Here is a 21581-nt window from a genome sequence, read left to right as displayed (position 1 = left end):
CAGCAGGTCACACTAATATTCTATAGCTGATTCAAGCTGCTTTGGCTTCTGAGAAAGAAAATAATAATATAAATATATAATAAATCATGGAGTTCTTATTTTGATAGTAGGTTGTTATTCCACTTTTAATATGTCTAATGATGTTAATCTGTGATGTGAATGTATGTGTGAAGGGGAGAGGAGGAAAATCAACCTTTGCCTTCATCATTTTCAAAATATTTATAAGGATTTTTCAAGATTAGGATTTATACTGTGAAATTTTTTCCTTTTCACTTCTATAAACATAATGCAAGTTAGAAAACACCTTATTAACTAGATATACTTGGATATAAAAATACAAGCTCACATTCACTGGAAATGGAAGTTCAGGGCTAACTGTTATAGTTAAACCCATGGGTTTAAAACTTAAAAATGGGTTTAAAACTTAAACCCATTTCACATTTTTACTCTGACCCGAATGCTGAGGGTGCTTTAAGAAAATCTCCCACCCAGCATGTTTCCATTTCTGCCTTATGTTAAAGGCATTTGTTACACTTGACTTATTTCGGCTCCTGTCTTCAGCATCTTTAGAGTGTGGACCGTTTCCCGTGGGGCTTTGCAGTGGACACTGCACAGGGCAGGCACTCCACTCATTATAATATTATATTGAAACTTAGAATATAGCTATGTGGTTCTGGCATTATGACTTGAATTTTTGAACAGACACTAATACACACATGTGGCCAACAATTCAAACAGTGCAGTGATAGCAATCAGTGAAAGAAAGTATCCTCTCCAAAATCTCTTTTCTCAGTCAACTCTTCTCTCTCTTGGCAGAAGCAACTATTGCTACAAGCACAGAGATATTCTCTGTATCACTGTTATATATTAAAGGGTATTTTATGAAGGTTCACCATTTAAGTAAGTTTCAAAATTGAGACAGAATTGGCATGTAACTGTATATTAGTTCCAGGCATATTAAGTAAGGCTTTGATGGCATTCCGCTACAAGAAAGAAACAATGGAATGGATGAAAGGAAGAATCGGGGTTTGGAGGATAAACAGAAGTCTCCCCAGGCAGCCGTACTTTAAAGCCACGTTGGGGTAGCATGTCCCGGTGAAGACACACTCGTACGGTTGAGAGTTGAACTGTGAAACCCACAGCTGCATTTTTATCTGTGCCATCCCATACTGAAACGGGGTAAACTTCACTGTCACATTCGTCTTCCCATTCGCCGGGATTATTCCTGGGAGGAAAGACATGAGAAAACGTGATGCTTTTTCTTCCTGCTAAGTCCAAGCAAAGAGGCTGACTCTCACACACATATGTATTCTTCCCATGGGAAGCACAAGTATTTCTACTATCATTGTATAGTCTTTTCATTAAATACACGTGAATCAACTTCTGCATGTTCACACTGATCTTACTTACCAACTACTACCTTAATCCTTTTTACTCATAACTTGATTGTGCCAGTTATATAAACATATACTATGAGTCAGCGTTACTGAGTCAGAAGTGAATTCCCAGGACCATAACCTTTAAGTCATTATTAATAATTCCCGGATATCAATGTTCATGCTGTGAGCCACAAGGAAAATGAAGGAACACACGTAAAAGTTTGTGCCCAAATAATTTGGTTCCCTATATTTTTGTGTAATTTGATTCTCTCATTTTATTTCTTCAGGATAGACAACAGTTCTCTCCAAAGGCAAATGTCACATGATGCTTATTTCTCCTTTGTGTCTCTGGTGCCAACAGGGCTTGGAACGCAATTAAGTTCTCAACAAACATGGAAAGGAAAATAAAAGGCAAGGAGGAAAGAAGGATCAATATGCTAGGTGTGAGAAAGGCTACCATTTCTGACTTCCACTGAAGGCTTTCTGGTTTGCTCTCTAGGTGAGGTGGACTCCTCTGGTTCCCACAGAGGCCTTGCCCGGCAACCCCGCTCCTTCCCATCTAGGGTCCCTCTGAATCTTGGACCACCCTCTGCCTTGCTCTCTATGCCTACCCCACAGCCCTTTCATTTAGCCATCCAGACATTCACCGAGCACCTACTAGGTGCCACGCACTGTTTTAGGCACTTGAGACACAATAGTAAACAAAGCAAAGTCCCAGGGGACTTCCCTGGTGATCCAGTGATTAAGGCTCTGCCTGCCAATGCAAGGGGTGCAGGATCTATCCCTAGCCAGGGAACGAAGACCACACAAGCCATATGGCACAGCCCGAACACACACATACACACACACACACACACACGCACACACAGCCCCAGAGCTCACGGAGTTTATGTGCTGGCCAGGATGGCAAATAAAAAGAAATAAACAAGTGAATATAAACTCTCAAGTCATGTCATGAACACAGGGTAGGCCATGGGGAAGCAAGTGACACCCAAGGAGCTACTGGAGACGTGGTGAACATTAGGTCTCAGGTGAGGAGATGCTGAAGCAGAGGCTTGGATGAGGCGTGGGGCTGCTGCTCCAGTCCCCAGACACTGGCACTCTGGACCCCATGCCTTGGCACTTGCTGTTCCCCAGACTAGAGGCCCTTCCTCCAGATCTTCCTTTAGCTTCCAATCTTCTGGAATCACCTCTGTCATCTGCCTCCCCTAGTTAAGTCTCACAAAAGCAGATACCTGCTTGTTACTGTGTTCCCAGCTCAATAAATAAAACGTCAAAGCCTATGTTAGCCCACAAGTTACAGGAAACTCCTCCTGATGCTCCATCTGCAGAAGCCTCTACCACCCTCCCTCACCGATACCCTGCGGTCCTCAGGTATCACCCGAACTGTCACTCTGAAAAGTTTACCAGTCTCCCAACTAGTCTGCAAGCCCCTAAGGCAGATACCCAGTCCCAGAGCTCTTTTATCTTCTCAGATCCTAAGCGCTGTGCTTCAGAAAAATACATAAAACCCTAAAGACTCCACCAAAACACCTATTATTAATAGAATTAATGGAAGTAAAGTTCCAGGATACAAAATCAATATAGAAAAATCACTTGTGTTTATACATACCAATAACAAACCATGAGAAAGTGAAATGAAAAAACAATTCCATTTCCAACAGCAACAAAAAGAATAAAATGCCTCGAAATAAATTTTTTCCAGTTTTATTGAGAAATAATCAACATACATCTCTGTATAAATTTAAGGTATGAAGCATGATGGTTTGACTTCTGTATTTGTGAAATAATCACAATAGGTTTAATTAGCATCTATCATTCTAAATAGACACAATAAAAAGAAAGCCCAGAAATAAACTCATGCATATATGGTCAATTGGCAACAAAGGATCCTAGAATATACAAAAGGGCAAGGACAATCTCTTCAATAAAGTGTTGGGAGAACTGAACAGCCACATACTAAAGAATAAAACTGAACCACTATCTTACACCACATACAGAAGTAAAATTCAGGAGGGAGGATTAATTTGGAGTTTGAGATTAACAGATACACTCTACATAAAATGGATAAGCAACAAAGACCTACTGTATAGCACAGGGAACTTTACTCAATATCTTGTAATAACAATCTATAAGGGAAAATAATCTAAAAAGTGACTATATTTTGTATATGTATAACTGAGTCACTTTGCTGTACACCTAAAACTAACACAACACTGTAAGTCAACTATATTACAATAAAAAAATTAAAGATTAAAAAAATGATTTCAAAATGGATTAAAGACTTGAATGTAAGAACTGACAATATAATTCCTAGAAGAAAACAAAGAAAAAAGCTCCTTGACATTGGTCTTGACAATGATTTTGGGAATTTGATACCAAAAGCAAAGTTAACAAAAGCAAAAACAAATGAAACTACACCAAGTTCAAAAGCTTCTGCACAACAAAAGAAGACATCAACAAAATGAAAAGACAATCTATGGAATGGAAGGAAATATTTGTAAACCACATATCCAATAAAGCATGAATACCTAAGATACACAAGGATATCATATAACTCAGTAACAAAACACCCAGATAACCCAACTTTTTCAAATGAGCAAAGGACCCAAACAGACACTTTTCCAAAGAAGATATACAAATGTCCAACAGGTACATGTTCAACATCACTAATCATCAGGAAAATGCAAATAAAATGAGATTATGATCTCACACCTGTTAGAATGGCTGTTATCAAAGAGATAACAAATCCTGGCAAGAAGGTAGAAAAAAGGGAACACTTGTGCAGTGCTGGAAATGCAAACTGGTGCAGTCACTATGGAAAACAGTGTGGAGGTTTCCTCAGAACCTAAGGAATTATTGCCGGGAGCCAGCATGCGGAATCCGCCCCCGCCCCCCCCCCCCCCCCCCCCCCCGCCGTGACAAGGTCATGAGGGAGGAAGCTGACATACGCAAGGACGTGATCAGACTTCAGGAGTTCCCCCTGGCATTTCCTGAGCATGTACCCTCAAAACCAAAAATCTGCCGGCCTTTGTACTCTGCTTTTCCACTCTTCTGATATTCTCTGGAAAAAAAGTCAACTCAGGGCTTTAGTCTTCTGCATTTGAAAGGGATGTTTCAGTTAAACCCCCTCTGATAACTCTCTAGCTTGCCTAACAGGTTCCCCCGACCTCTTACAGCTTTCGAATTGCTTACAGCCCCCCAGCCTCGAGAGGCACAAAGCTTAAACCATCTTAAAGATACAGAGCCTCTTCTAAAGAGTTAAAAATCATATTGGTGACGGGTTTTCACTGTTGACTTGATTGCTGCCAGGCCTCCATATTCTTTATCTTTTAGGCACCTGGGAGGATGTTAATCAATGTAAATGGGATATAGAAAAAGATATATAATAGTTTTGATGTTAGCAACACTAGACTTTTGAGTTAATTACTTTTCTTTGTTATATATCACTGCACTCCTCTTGTGTCCTTGCTATGTAAGAATGTAACTTTATTTAGTGCTTTCTGAGAATGGCACCAGACTTTGGGAAGATCAACACAAATAAGTCTTCTGGTTGACAAACCCTTATCAGAAAAAAGGCTGTAAAATGTTAATTGGCCCTTTTGGCCGGAAGATGATGTAAATTACCTAAAACTTGTGTATACAGGTAGGTATGCAGAGAGAAAAGCCTGGTTTTGATTAGAGTCTGGACTGCTAACGCTGCATAACTTTGTGTTACCCATTGATCTCCATGTTTTATCAAAAGTATAAAAGGCCTTCTGAACAATAGAGGCTGGAGCCAATCGCTGGACTGGTTTCCCTCGTGTCTCTCTCTCTCTCTTCCTTTCTCCCTTTCCCTCCCTCTCCTCGTTACTTTAATTTCAGGTTGAATTCCCATCTGGGGCGCGGAGGTTCGGCAAGTCTACTTACTTGCCCTGGCTGTTAAGACCTGCGCTAAAGAGAGCCTAAGGAGAGGCACCATTAGATATTCAAGTGAGCGCCGGTGGCCCAATGTAGATGGTGCAAGTTCCTTGTCTGGAATTTTATTGGTCTTCCAGGTAACCCAAGCTATTCAGCCTTCTTTCTCCACTTAATTTTCCTACTACACTATTTCTTCCTAATCTAATCTTATATTAATAAATAAATAAGTTTTTTCCTCGCCAACGCCGTCCACGCTTCGAATTCCCTGGATCCACCGGGGCTGGACCCTGGCCAATTATCATAAGATCCAGCAACCTCACATCTGGGAATATATGCAAGGGGAATGAAATCATTATTTTGAAGAGATATATGTACTGCCACGTTCACTGCAGCGTTATTCACAATATCCAAGGGAATGAAAATACTCCGTGTCCATTGACAGATGAGAGGATAAAGAAGTGGCATATACATATATATATATAATGCAATATTACTCAGTGTTAAAGAAGACAACATGTATGAACTTGGGTGCCATTATGCTAAGTAAAATAAGCCAAAGACAGATACTACAAGGTATCATTTACATACACATTCAGAAGAAAAAAAGTCCAATTCTGAGAAACAGAGAGTTGAAAAATGGTTACCAGGGGCTGGGCGTGGGGGGGTGGTGGTGGTAAGGAGAATTGGTAAAAGGGCACAAACTTTCAATTATAGAATGAATAAGGTCTGAGGCTTTAACACAAAACTAGGTGACTATACTTGAAATTTGCTGAGAGAGTAGAACTTAAATGTTTCACCAATAAAAAAGGCAGCTCTATGAGGTGATGGACATTAATTAACTCAATGACAGAATCCTTTCACGAAGGGAAACTGGGAAGCAGAAGTCAGTTCAGGTGGAGATTTCATTCTCAGAGGTCCTGAGCATTTTTGGGATCTACATCCTTTGGGGCATGCAAAGACAGATGGTCCATGCCACATGTGAGACAAATTCCTTAGACCCTTCACTAAGATTCTGAGGGCTTGAGTAGATATAATATTCCCATTTTATTTGAACCTGTACTAAAGGTGACTATGAACCATGTCAGTACCAGGAGTTAAAACTAGAATGGATTAACTCCTGATTTCAAGTTTTGACTCGGGGGTGCAATTGACCTGAATATAAATTATAAATTATCTGCATGATATAGATTATCCCAAACTGTGTTTACTCCCACGTTTCTGGTTCTGATTTACATGATCAGATATGTAAAATCGGTTACTGTTACACATTTGAAAATAATACATTCAAATGTGGCTTATTCTCTTTCATAACTTGAGACCTACTTTCCAAGTCATCTTCAATCTGAGAACTGTCAGGAAATTGGCAACTTGAGAATTAATTCTCCTTACCTGATGTTGGCTCCACAGTAAAGGCCTGATGAGGATGAACCACAGTGACATGAAACTCGAAATCCACAGGACAACTGCACCACAAAGGAATCACATGGCTTTTGCTGCAAAAAAGAAGAAAACTATAAAATACTATTTTTCTTTATACCTCTTTTGGTATCAAGGAATACTCAAGTTATGCAATAAACCAAAACCATGAGGAGAGCCAACCCTCACACTCTCATTCCTGCGTGACAGCTAGCTGACAGCACCTTCTGGGTGCTGTGACAGGGGGACGTCTCAGAGAGCCCTGAGCCTATCCTGACGGCAAAGTGGAATGACCCTTTTGCAGTAGTAGTTTTGGGGATACAGTAGATTTCAAATACGGTTTGAAAAATGATGCCAGGAGTATTTTTACTTGGCCTTAAATTCATTATTTGGAAATACTCCAAATATAAATAAAATATTGAAAATAATAAAAGAAAGATCCCTTTATCCACTACCAAGCTCTATAAAATCTTCTGCTTTGGGTAAACCAATGTCTTATTTTAACAGATATGAAACATGCAGAATAGCTGAAGCTCCCTGGCTACCTCTCCCTGGTCCTCTGCTCCTTCTTGCCTCCCCAGGGGTGACCTCTACCTGTATTCACCATCATTCCCACGGACTTTAGAAATATCACCACATATGTATGTACCCATAAAGTGGAGAGTGAAAAAGTTGGCTTAAAGCTCAACATTCAGAAAATGAAGATCATGGCATCAGGTCCCATCACTCCATGGGAAGTAGAGGGGAAACGGTGGAAACAGTGTCAGACTTTATTTTCGGGGGCTCCAAAATCACTGCAGATGGTGACTGCAGCCATGAAATTAAAAGACACTTACTCCTTGGAAGAAAAGTTATGACCAACCTAGATAGTATATTCAAAAGCAGAGACATTACTTTGCTGACTAAGGTCCATCTAGTCAAGGCTATGGTTTTTCCAGTGGTCCTGTATGGATGTGAGAGATGGACTGTGAAGAAGGCTGAGCACCAAAGAATTGATGCTTTTGAACTGTAGTGTTGGAGAAGACTCTTGAGAGTCCCTTGGACTGCAAGGAGATCCAACCAGTCCATTCTGAAGGAGATCAGCCCTAGGATTTCTTTGGAAGGAATGATGCTAAAGCTGAAACTCCAGTACTCTGGCCACCTCAGGCGAAGAGTTGACTCATTAGAAAAGACTTTGATGCTGGGAGGGATTGGGGGCAGGAGGAGAAGGGGACGACAGAGGATGAGATGGCTGGATGGCATCACCAACTCGATGGACGTGAGTCTGAGTGAACTCCGGGAGTTGGTGATGGACAGGGAGGTCTGGCGTGCTGCGATTCATGGGGTCGCAAAGAGTCGGACACGACTGAGCAACTGAATTGAACTGATACTCTTCTAAAACATGCTGGTTTTGCCCAGCATTATGCTTCTGAAATTGATCCATGATGACACATGAAGTTCTGTTCATTTGTTTTAACCAGCGATAAGTAGTTCGCTGTCTTTCGACATCACCTCTCTCTCTGCTCTCGTGCTGAAAGGTGTATAGGTTGTCTGTGCCTTTTCACTGCTTCAGTGTGGTGATGACAGTCCTTTGGGGGACTCCTTATGAATGTGGACCAGAGCTGCTCTAGCTGGGACTGAGAAATGGAATTACTGGTGAGCAGTAAAGTGAAATTATCAGCTTTGCTAGGTATGGCCTAAGTGCCCTCTGAAGCACTCGAACCAATTTATCCTCCCATGAGCAGCATCTGATTACCAACACAGAATTCTCGGACATTGTAACTTCTCCCAACTTGATGAGGGTGAAATAGTATGTCACTTTATTTTTATTTCTTTGAGGTTGACCCTACTCATTTTACCCATTGGATTTCCTCTTCTATGAATTGCCTGTGTGTATTCTTTGCCCATTTTTCTACTGGATTATTCTATTCTCTTATTAACTTGTAAATTTTAGATATGAATGTTTCAATTACATCTATTGATATAAATTTGAGATAAGGGTCATTATACAGAGTAACCACTTCAGCCAACAGTGAGATGACTACTTCATAGCTTTTTTATTTTTTTAACCAACTCATAAATTCTGTTCTAAATCAGGTTCTACTAGAAGTATCAGTTCATCCATCTTAACTGTATGAGATGTTTTCTAATTCTGAAATACAGGGTACCTAAAAGTCATTACGTTTTTTGGGGCAATTCAACCTAACAGACACTTAGGCCCCACTGAGCATCAGGTATTTTACAGCACTGGGTAGATAAAACTAACATTACAAATTACATGTCTCTCAAGATGATGAATGACACTGCCCGAACCTGGTCCCTGAAGATTAGGTCAGTGACTTACAAGCCACCTGGGCTGTATGGGTCTCCAGTCAGTATCCCCAGGGGTCTGCTCAGAGCTACCCCAGCAGCTGCTCAGGGATCCTCTGCTAAAAGTTGAATGTTTACATTTTCCTGAACTAAAACAAACAAAAACTGGTAGTGCTTTTTATATTTACCCAATCTGTAGCTAACTTCAAAGCTCTGATAATTCCCATAGAAAAGGTGTCAGAGTATTTGTTTAATGATGATTACATGAAGCCAAGTTCCTGATGCATTAATCAGTTGGAAAAACAAACAATTCCTTAAGGGCACAAAATTCCAAGTGGCTTGATTCAGGAGACACAGCAGTGCCAGGAATACACAGGTAGTAGAAAAACTGAACTTGGTTTTCATCGTTGCTATTCACACTACGAATATCAAATTATGTGACTGATTTCCTTCATCATAAATCAAGGGTGATCCACTTTAATTTGGGTCAAGAGAAATTCTGGCAGATAGGAAGCTTAGGTTATTTAGAAGTTTTCCATATGCAAAGAAACAGAATCCCATTAGATTCTGGGGGCCTTAAAAATTCTCAGCTAAATTCCATTGCTAAAATACAATAAAAAGTGACTGGCAGTGAAGAAACATGAATAAATATACATATCCTATGCCTATTAATCCTCAGATGCAAATAGGAGCCTGAATTAGAGTTCTTCTATGATTTATAGAAAGTAGCAAATTAAAATATTAAAGCAGAACTTTCCTGGTGGACCACTGGTTGGGAGTTTGCCTGCCACTGCAGGGGACATAGGTTTGATCCCTGGTCCAGGAGGATTCCATATGCCACGGGGCAGCTGGGTCTGTATGCTGTGGGTGCTGAGTCCCTCGTGTCCAAGAGCTCATACGCCACAAAAGAGATCGCCCTCCCCATCCTCACCACCCATCCCTGCTCTCTGCAATTAGCAGGGGGCCTGCATGCAGTGGCGAGGGCCCAGCACAGCCAAAATAAAAATAATATAAAAAAAATTAAAGCATATAGAAGTTAATACTCTTCAAGTAATGACAACTTTTATCCTTGCTACTTTATTATTTAAACATTTAATCAAATACATTAAGGCTATGTATAAAAATATATTAAGCACTTGAAAAGACTTATGACTTATTTTTAATAAAATCCAACTCAAACTTTTTAAATACCAGTCTTATGATCATGTACAAACTCTGTGCCTATTAGAAGAAGAGAGTACCAATTTCCCTCACAGAAAGTAAATATTATAAAATAATATAAACTCAAATTTCTTTCTTGTCCTTTTTCTAAATAAATGCTAGAACAGGGCCAGACACTGCATTAATTTCCAGTAAATTATATAACATTTGTTTCTACTTTACTCTGATGTTATTTTCATCATTTACCCTAAAATCTAACATTGTGTTAGTTAGGAGTAATCAACGATTTCTTGAGAGAATGTATAATCTTGTGAACTTATTGGGGATAACATAAAAGCAAATTTCCTCTCTAATTAAAAAACCTCCATGTTTAGAGAGTGGACTGAGTGAGCCATCTTGACATAAATAGTACTGGACTCCTTTTCGGAGAATGAAAGTTGACTGATCATGTCACCAAGAGGGACTGCATGGGGCCTTCCTGGAACAGACTCCCCGCCCTGACCCCCATGTCCTCTACCTGCCTCTTCACTGTGGAAAAATTGTGGCCTCCTAGACCTTTCCTGAGTTCCAAAGAGTCAATTTAATCAGAGAATGAGAAAATGGAGAAAGAAAGGAAAACCATCAGGCAAGAAAAAATTCTAATACTTTAGCCATTAGACAAAGTCAAGGACCTTCAGTTCCTCCTCAAGGGCTATAGACAATGTTCTGGGCCACATCCTTTGAGCTGTCTTGTAGATACTGAGATTCCCACCAGGTGGGAGAAGTTACCGGTATGCTACCCACAAGCATGTAGACTCCAGACCGGTTGGAATCAGAAGGTTGATGATGCTGACTCCTGATAACCTCACCATAATCCAATCAGAAGAATGTCCATGAGCTGACCACACACCCCACTACCCTCTTTCCTCACTCTGTCTTTAAAAACCTTTCCCTGAAATCTTTCAAGGAATTCAGGCCTTTTAAGCACTAGGTGTCTAGACTCCTTCCTGGGTGCTTATAATTAACACTGCACTTTCCTTCACCATGATCTGCTGTCATTAGGATGGCTTTGCTGCACACAGGCAAGCAGACCCAAGTATGATTCAGTAACAGTAAAAAGCATGACAAATGCTAACTTATTACAAGATGGTGGATTCAGAGGGCACAATAAATTAATCATCAGCTATTGCATGCTACTTGTAACCATCAAGATAAAGGGAAGCCTCTTCACAGAGACATATATAAAATTTAAACCACAATGTAGACTATGTAATCATGTCAATTTAGCAGGACTTTTCCCTTGTCAATTACTCACTGATACAGGAATCACTTAGAGATCCAAAGCTGTGGACAGCAATGACGTATTTGTATGAGACCCAGTCCTTTTCAAATGTACAGAAGACTCATGAGAAAATTGAATCTGAGTGAGCTCATCGATATTGGGACTTCCCTGGTGGTCCAGTGGTTAAGAATCTGCCTTACAATGCAGTAGACATGGGTTTGATCCCTGGTCGGGGAACTAAGATCCCACATGCTAGGGGACAGCTAAGCCCATATGCTGCAACTGAGCCTGTGGGCCTCAACTACGGAGCCCATGCACTCTGGGGTCCCTGTACCATAACTAGAGAGAAGACTCTGTGCAGCTGAGAACCTGAGTATCTCAACCAAGAGCCAAAGCAGGCAAAAATAAATACACAAATATGAAAACAAACCCATTTTTTTTCATTGAGAGGTGCATCCCCAGTCTCCTTCCCTGGGATCTGGGCTCTCTGGCCACTCAGCTCCTGGAGAGCAGTGGAAATAATGATGCTACATTGCTTTCCTAAGGCCATACCCAGGAGACTGGCATATCTTGATCCTCCTGGGTGCTCACCTTATTGCCAGGTTGGCAGGAAGCACAAGCAGCCTTTGGAGAGACCCATGTGGAGAGAACAAAGGCTACCAGCCCTGCACCCAGCTCAGCCCAGGGAACAGCCAGCATGCGAGTGGACCATCCTGGGAAGTGGATCCCTTGGCTTGGCTAAGCAGCCTCAGCTGACTCTGCACAAAGCAGGGCAACTTTCTCCACCAAGGAGCCTTCAAAATGTAGATCCAGGAGCAAAACAAATGACTGCTGTTACTTTAAGCCACTGCTTCCAGGGTGGTTTGTTACACAGCAGTAAGGAAAAACCAGACCCAGACAGCATTCTCTCTTCCTCACCTCATTTCTCCTTTAGTGAATGACTGCCTTTACCCCATTTCTGGTGGGAATCTTAACTTGGACATTTTAAAGTCTTTTTCTCTTTTCAGTAGTAGCTCTTCACATGTTCCAGCCATGTGCTTGTGCCTCAGCCAACCTGGGAGGTAAGCACTATTATTCAGACCATTTCATAGATAAATAGACTGACCAGTGTAGGGCTATCCAAGGACATACAATTAATAAGAGATGAGGGTGGAATGGTGAGGGTCACAAGATGGCAGAGCAGAAGGACATGCGCTCATCTTCTCCTGTGAGAACTCCAAAATGACAACTTGCTGCTGAACAACCGTTGGACAGGAGGATGTTGGATCACACCAAAAAAAAAAAAAAAAAAAAATCCCCCATGTCCAAGGGCAAAGGAGAAGCCCCAGAAAGACAGTAGGAGGGGCAAAATTGCATTTAGAATCAAACCCCATACCTTCCAGAGACACTTGGAGGGCTCAAACAAAACCTTGTGCACACCAGGAGACCCCACAGAGACTGAGCCAGACCTGCCTTTGAGTGTTTGAGTGTCCCCTGCGGAGGTATGGGTCAGCAGTGGCCTGTCACAGGGGCAGGGGCTCTGGTACAGCAGACCTGATTGTGGCATAAGCCCTCTTAGAGGAGGTCACTATTAACCCCACCATAGAGCCGCCAGAACTTACCCAGGACTAGGGAAACAGACTTTTGGAGGGCCGAAACAAAACCTTATGTGCGCCAGGACCCAGGAGAAAGGAGCAGTGACCCCACAAGAGATTGACACAGACTTGCCTGTTGAGTGTCCAGAAGTCTCCAGCAGAGGCATGGATTGGCAGCGGCCTGCTGCAGGGTAAAAGGGACTGAGTGCAGCAGTGCACAGGACCTTTTCAAGGGGGTCGCCATTATCCGCATTTCTTCCGCCATAGTTTGATCTCAGGTCAAACAACCGGGAAGAAACATAGTCCCGCCCATCAACAGAAAACTGGATTTAAATTTACTGAGCATGGCTCTGCCCATCAGAACCAAGAACCAGTTTCCCCCACAGTCAGTCTCTCCCATCAGGAAGCTTCCATAAGCCTCTTATCCTTATACCTCAGAGGGCAGACAGAATGAAAATCACAATCACAGATAACTGATCACACAGACCACAGCCTTGTCTAACTGAAGAAAACTATAAGCCATGCTGTGTCAGTTCAGTTCAGTTCAGTCACTCTGTCGTGTCCGACTCTTTGCCACCCCATGAACCACAGCACGCCAGGCCTCCTTGTCCATCACCAACTCCTGGAGTCCACCCAAATCCATGTCCTTTGAGTCAGTGATGCCATCCAACCATCTTATCCTCTGTCGTCCCCTTCTCCTCCCGCCCTCAATCTTTCCCAGCATCGAGGTCTTTTCAAATGAGTCAGCTCTTCGCATCAGGTGGTCAAAGTATTGGAGTTTTAGCATCAACATCAGTCCTTCCAATGAACATCCAGGACTGATCTCCTTTAGGATGGACTGGTTGGATCTCCTTGCAGTATAGGGCCACCCAAGACAGATGGGTCATGGTGGAGAGTTCTGACAAAATGTGGTCCACTGGAGAAAGGAATGGCAAACCATTTCAGCACTCTTGCCTTGAGAACCCCATGAACAGTATGAAAAGGCAAAAAGATATGACATTGAAAGATGAACTCCTCAGGCTGTAGGTGCCCAATATGCTATGGGAGAAGAGTGGAGAAACAACTCCAGAGAGAATGAAGAGATGGAGCCAAAGCAAAAACAATGCCCAGTTGTGGATGTGACTGGTGATGGAAGTAAAAGTCCAATGCTGTAAAGAACAATATTGCATAGGAACCTGGAACGTTAGGTCCATGAATCAAGGCAAATTGGAAGTGGGCAAACAGGAGATGGCAAGAGTCAACATCAATATTTTAGGAATCAGTGAACTAAAATGGACTGGAATGGATGAATTTAACTCAGATGACCATTATATCTACTACCGTGGGCAAGAATCCCTTAGAAGAAATGGAGTAGCCTTCATAGTCAACCAAAGGGTCTGAAATGCAGTACTTGGGTGCAGTCTCAAAAACAACAGAATGATCTCTGTTTATTTCCAAGGCAAACCATTCAGTATCACAGTAATCCAAGTCTATGCCCCAACAACTAATGCTGAAGAAGTGAAAGTTGAACGGTTCTATGAAGACCTATAAGACCTTCTAGAATTAACACCCAAAAAAGATATCCTTTTCATTATAGGGGACTGGAATGCAAAAGTAGGAAGTCAAGAGATACCTGGAGTAACAGGCAAGTTTGGCCTTGGAGTATAGAATGAAGCAGGGCAAAGGCTAATAGAGTTTTGCCAAGAGAATGCACTGGTCATAGCAAACACCCTCTTCCAACAACACAAGAGAAGACTCAACAAATGGACATCATCAGATGGCCAACACCAAAATCAGATTCATTATATTCTTTGCAGCCAAAGATGGAGAAGCTCTATGCAGTCAGCAAAAACAAGACTAGAAGCTGACTAGAGCTAAGATCATGAACTCCTTATTGCCTAATTCAGACTTAAATTGAAGAAAGTAGGGAAAACCACTAGACCATTCAGATATGACCTAAATCAAATCCCTTACAATTATACAGTGGAAGTGACAAATAGATTCAAGGGATTAGATCTGATAGATAAAGAGTGCCTGAAGAACTATGGACAGAGGTTTGTAACACTGTATAGGAGGCAGTGATCAAGACCATCCCCAAGAAAAAGAAATGCAAAAAAGCAAAATGGCTGTCTGAGGAGGCCTTACAAATAGCTGTGAAAAGAAGCAAAAAGCAGGGGAGAAAAGGAAAGATATACCCATTTGAATGCAGACTTCCAAAGAATAGCAAGAAAGCCTTCCTCAGTGATCAATGCAATGAAATAGAGGAAAACAATAGAATGGGAAAGACTAGAGATCTCTTCAAGAAAATTAGAGATACCAAGGGAATATTTCATGCAAAGATGGGGATAATAAAGGACAGAAATGGTATGGACCTAACAGTAGCAGAAGATATTAAAAAGAGGTGGCAAGAATACACAGAAGAACTGTACAAAAAAGATCTTCATGACCCAGACAACCATGATTGTGTGATCACTCACCTAGAGCCAGACATTCTGGAATGAGAAGTCAAGTGGGCCTTAGAAAGCATTATGGTGAACAAAGCTGGTGGAGGTGATGGAATTTCACCTGAGCTCTTTCAAATCCTAAAAGATGATGCTATTAAAGTGCTTCACACAATATACCAGCAAATTCGGAAAATTCAGCAGTGGCCACAGGACTGGAAGAGGTCAGTTTTCATTCCAGTCCCAAAGAATCTTCAAACTACCACACAATTGCACTCATCTCACATGCTAGCAAAGTAATGCTCAAAATTCTCTAAGCCAGGCATCAACAGTACATGAACCATGTACCTCCAGATTTCAAGCTAGATTTAGAAAAGGCAGAGGAACCAGAGATCAAATTGCCAACATCTGTTGGATCATCAAAAAAGCAAAAGAGTTCCAAAGAAAACCATCTACTTCTGCTTTATGTACTATGCCAAAGCCTTTGGCTGGGTGGATCACAACAAACTGTGGACAATTCTTAAAGAGATCAGAATACTAGACCACCTTACCTGCCTCCTGAGAAATCTGTATGTATGTCAAGAAGCATCAGTTAGAATGGGACATAGAACAACAGACTGGTTCCAAATTGGGAAAGGAGTACCTCAAGGCTGTATATTGTCACCCTGCTTATTTAACTTACATGCAGAGTACATCATGCAAAATGCCAGGCTGGATGGAGCAGAAGCTGGAATCAAGACTGCTGGAAGAAACAGTAATAACCTCAGATACGCAGATAACACCACCAGTGGCAAAAAATGAAGACAAACTAAAGAGCGTCTTGATGAAAGTGAGTGAGGACAGTGAAAAAATCGGATTAAAACTCAACATTCAGAAAACTAAGATCATGGAATCCAGTCCCATCACTTCATTGCAAATAGATGGGGAAACAATAGAAACAGTGATAGACTATTTTGGGGGGCTCCAAAATCACTGTAGATGGTGACTGCAGCCATGAAATGAAAAGACACTTGCTCCTTGGAAGAAAAACTATGACCAACCTAGACAGCATATTCAAAAGCATAGACATCGCTTTGCCAACAAAGGTCCATCTAGTCAAAGCTATGGTTTTTCCAGTAGCTATGTATGGATGTGAGAGTTGGACTACAAAGAAAGCTGAGGGCCGAAGAATTGATGCTTCTAAACTGTGGTGTTGGAGAAGACTCTTGAGTGTCTCTTGGACTGCAAGGAGATCCAACCAGTCCGTCCTAAAAGAAATCAGTCCTGAATATTCATTGGGAGGAGTGATGCTGATGCTGAAACTCCAATACTTTGGCCACCTGATGTGAATAACTGACTCATGGGGAAAGACTCTGATTCTGGGAAAGATTGAAGGCAGGAGGAGAAGGGGATGACAGAGGATGAGATATTTGGATGGCATCACTGACACAGTGGACATGAGTTTCAGCAAGCTCCTGGAGTTGGACAGAAGCCTGGACAGAGAAGCCTGGCATGCTGCAGTCCACGGGGTCACGACTGACTAACTGGACTGACTGAGGTGGGAATGAAAGCCAGGACCCCAGGACCCGAGCTCTTAATTGCCATGCTATGTCCCTCTCCTCGGTCTCTAACAACCTCAAAAACTAAGCCATCTCACTGTTAACACCTACAGCTTCTTCCCCATTGATTTTCTCTTCAAAACTGATCCCTCTGGGCTTTATTTGCTGAACTTTTTGAAAGGCAAGTTCTTCAATTAGTCCATCATCAAGAAAGGCTTATAAAGTCCCAGGACTTTGTCTCAAATGTTACCAACCTCCCCTCAAGTCCTGCCATGCATGTAGAGAGAAAGGGGTAGGGGTGTCTGGGGACTGGCCATTTAGTTTCCTTCAAGCCTGAGGTGTAAATTGCTGTATTCAGAAGATGACCAACAAAAAATAGAAAGAAATCAGACAAAATAGTTTCTCAATAAGCCAGATCCCCAGATGAATGTGCCACAATTTGAAAAGATATGAAGAATGCAGAGTAAATTACGTTTCTGATTTCAAAGTATGCCCTTGCAATCTCAGATAATTTATGTTCCTGTGAACTTCCATATGCCGCTTATCTCACTTTCAAAGCCACAATTGACTGGGACCAGAAGCACAGTGGACCCAGGATCTTTAATGACATAGTCAAACAAGGACAAACACAAATTTACATAAAGAAATGGTCACTTAACAGGCATCTAATTTTTTTTTTCCTTTACAGAATTACATACCATCCTTACTTTAGACTCAGCTTAGACCAATATTGGGCTTCCCAGGTGGAGCTGGTGGTAAAGAATCCACTTGCCAATGCAGGAGACATAAGAGACACGGGTTCAAACCCTGGGTGGGGAAGATCCCTTGGAGGAGGGAATGACAACCCACTCCAGTATTCTTGCCTGGAGAATCCCATGGACAGAGGAGGCTGGTGGACTACAGTCCATGGGGTTGCAAAGAGTTGGAGATGACTTAAGCACACACACACATAGACCAAGAAGGAGGCAAGGAGTCAGGGAGGTTTGATGCTTTTTCTCTTGCTGGTGTGACTGTCAAGTTCCTTTCTTGCCCCTAGTTCAATTTCTTCCCCAACCCTACTTAGTTCTCCCCACTGGTAAAATTTTACACACATCCCATTAGTTTAGGAAAAGATGGAATTCTGAAAACACTAGGGAACAACCAGAAGTATTATTATATGAGGTCCCCTTGCATACTTGGTTAAGGAAGTTAAGATATTTCTCTGGGGGTGGGGTGGGGAAGGGAACTGAATTTCGAAGAAGTTAGAGGTGACCTGGTGACATGTTACCTGTCATTCACAGAGATAATATGTACCCCATTCATATTTCTAAATACCTTTTTTAGAAAATGTATATACCATAAAATTTACCCATTCCTAAGGGTACAGTTTGGGCTTCCCCTAGTGGCTCAGTGGTAAAGAATCTGCCTGCAAGGTAGAAGACTCAGGTTTGATCCCTCGGTTGGGAAGTTCCCAAGGAGGGCATGGCAACCCACTCCAGTACTCTTGCCTGGAGAATTCCATGGACAGTGGAGCACGCCAGGCTACAGTCCACGGGGTCACACAGAGTTGGCCACGACTGAGGCGACCAAGCAGCAGCAGCAGCGGCACAGTTGAGTGGGACTGGGGACATTCACACTGTTGTACAACCATTACCACCGTCCTTCTCCAGAACTTCTATCACTTGCAAAATTGGAACTCTGTCCCCATTAAACTGCAATCCCATCCCCTAGCCTCTGGTACCCACCCTTCTGCTTTCTGTCTCTAAACATGATGAGTCTGAGTACCTGCTCTGAGTGGAATCACACAGTACAAAAGACCTTCTAAAAACTAAAGGATAACGTCACTTAAACATGAACACAGTAATAGAATTAATACATCGTATAGAAAACAGCATCTACAACTCACTAGAGGTACAGATAATGTGGGGTAAGGAACGAAATTCAGGGCTGCTCATCTTAGGGCAGGTCCCTGGTTGCTAGCTACTCTAAATATTTTGACAAGCATTAAATAATCACATTCTAGGGAATTCTCTGGTGGTCCAGTGCTTACAACTCTGTGCTCTCATAAGACACATGGCATGACCAAAAAAAAAAAATCACACTCTAGAAACCATGCCATCCGCAATATTTACCTTTGCTTCTTCCAGGAGTAGACACTGAAACTCCTTATGCTGTATTCTTAAATGCTAGAGCTGGGAGCTAATCTATGAATAGTTTTCATAACAATATTTTAAAGTTTCTTACTGTTTAGTCCATGATACTAGGTTGGTAGTTTCATATAAGCCATATAATGTATCTATTAAATTTAATGTATTATTCCAAGAATTTATACAAAAACTAGAAAGCCCTAAATAAAAAAAAGTACTCCACCTTTTACCCTGGCCCCTGATACACACATTCCTAAACTGACCATCCGTTGGTGTTGCTCCAATCCTTAGTACCATGCAAACCAAGGGCAATTTTCCAAATCAAATGTGCACAAAATCCAAGGGAGAAAAGCAGAGTAATACAGTTTTTAAGCTAAGCTCTAGTAAGGTCAATACTACTTTCCTAAATTTTGTTTTTCAGCCTTTCAATGACTTTCTCCAGGAGTCAAAAGCCTGGGATTCAACATTTTGTGAGAAACACTTGAAAACAAAACAAAACAAATTGAGGCCTTCCATTGTAAGCTCTTTTTGGGACTTCCCAGGTGATCCAGTGGTTAAGAATCCACCTTCCAATGCAGGGGACATGGGTTCAATCCCTGGTCTAGGAACTAAGACCACACATACCTCAGGGCATCTAAGCCCATGTACCAAGACTGCTGAAGCCTGAGAGCCTGCAGCCTGTGTTCTGCACCGAGAGAAGCCCATGCGCCACTAGAGGGGGCCCCAGGAGACTTCCAGATGAGCCTGTCTATAGTGCACCAACCAACTGGTCAACTGAATCAGCTTGATGCTAGGAGGGTCAGGTGATGCCACATGGACAGGACAACTAGCTAATCGACTGGATTTGCGCCAGATTTCAGCCAGTTGTTCAGTATGAGATAGACACTGCCAGGGAAATTGCAGAGTAAGATGATTTAAGATGAACCTTTCTAGAGTCATGGAAACAGGAAGAGGTAACATTTCAGTACCTCTCATTAGCATGCTTTCATTTACTTATGTGTGCAGGAAGAATAGCACTGTATCTGATCCATAATGCTGTCTAAGATTAGAAACGAAGTGATGGCTGGGGTTACCCAGTTATAGAGCAGTTTCAACATCTGCAGGCGAAAGACAGCTGAAAGGCCTCTGCATCCCATGGTTGGATGTTGGATAGATGTTGGATAGAAACTGTAATGCTACTTTTTGTTATTTACAGAAGCTGTCAAAACACAGTTCACCAAATTTTAAACCACCACAGTTGTTTATAGGTAGTTGGCAAATGTCCATGTGGGATTTTATCTCAGCAAGGAAAATTTACAACTATCAAATCCAGCCCATGAGAACATAGTTGATGAATAGATACAAGTCTGCCTCCTGACCTTTTGGAAAGTGACTGAGGTGCCACCCAATCCTCAGAAAGGCTAGACCCAGACCACACCTGCTTCTCCCCAGAAGCAACCTCAAAGAGAGCAAACTTAGGATATTAAATGAAAATTCTGCAACTTCTGGCAATTTGGTCTAAATTGGTTATATATATATATAAAGAGAACATATATTCTTCTGAATCTACCCTCTGCTAAATTTATGTTTTCCCATCACCTTTGTCCTTCCCCATAATGTGCAGTATTTTTTTTCTTTAGCTATAGAAAGAATTGCTTTACTCTGACATTTAAACACATAAACGTCATTGGAATACAGGCTCCTCTGTCCATGGAATTCTCCAGGCAAGAATACTGGAAATCTTCCTGACCCACGAATTGAACCCAGGTACCCCACACCGCAAGCAGATTCTCCACTGTCTGAGCCAGGGGAGCCCTATATATAAAATAGACAACTAATACGGACCTGCTGTATAGCACAGGAAACTACTCAATACTCTGTAATGGCCCACATGGGAAAAGAACCTAAGAGAGGGTATATGTATACATATGACCGACTCACTTCACTGCACACCTGAGACCAACACAATAAGGCAAATCAACTACACTCCAATACATTTTAAATAAAAATGAATAAATAAACATGTAAATGACATTGGGACCCTCAGACATTGCTGGTAAGAATGAAAAATGGTGCAGTCACTTGAAAAACAGTGTGGCAGCTTCTCAAAATGTTAAACACAGAGTTACTATTACGGCCTAGAAATTCTGTTCCCAGGTATGTAGCCAACAGAAACGAAAACACTTATCTGCATAAAAACAAATACATGTTTATAGCAGCACTATTCAAAGTAGGCAAAAAGTGGAAACAACTCAATGTCCATCAACTGATGAACCGATAATAAAATATGGTTTATCCATATAGTAGGATATCATTTGGCACTAAAAAGGAATGAAGTACTGATGCGTGCTACAAGCTGGATGCAAACTGAAAACATCAGGCTAAGTAAAGAAGTCAGTCACCAAGGACCATAGACATATGATTCCATTTTTAGGGAATGTCCAGAATAAGCACATGTATGGAGACACAAAGTAAATTACAGTTGACGAAAGGCTGTGAAGTTTGAGGGAGAAATGAGAAGGTGGAAGGTTCTTTCTG

The 21581-nt window shown here is 41.7% G+C and overlaps 1 protein-coding gene across 2 annotated transcripts in view; it reads right to left on the bottom strand.

Moving 5' to 3' along the window:
- Nucleotides 1–21581, bottom strand: part of CFAP221 (cilia and flagella associated protein 221) — a 125499-nt gene that overhangs the window by 72353 nt on the left and 31565 nt on the right. For both annotated transcript variants that reach the window (XM_069577809.1, XM_069577810.1), the window contains exons 7-8: nt 6669–6772; nt 1066–1225 (exon numbers count right to left, since the gene is read on the bottom strand). In XM_069577809.1, coding sequence (XP_069433910.1) covers nt 1066–1225; nt 6669–6772 — 264 coding nt within the window. The remainder of the gene's footprint in view (nt 1–1065; nt 1226–6668; nt 6773–21581) is intronic.

Source organism: Ovis canadensis, chromosome 2, assembly GCF_042477335.2.
Source record: "Ovis canadensis isolate MfBH-ARS-UI-01 breed Bighorn chromosome 2, ARS-UI_OviCan_v2, whole genome shotgun sequence".
In the NCBI taxonomy this organism is placed as follows: Eukaryota; Metazoa; Chordata; class Mammalia; order Artiodactyla; family Bovidae; genus Ovis; species Ovis canadensis.
Note: the sequence above shows the minus strand (reverse complement) of the source record. Positions and strands in the feature narration are given on the sequence as shown.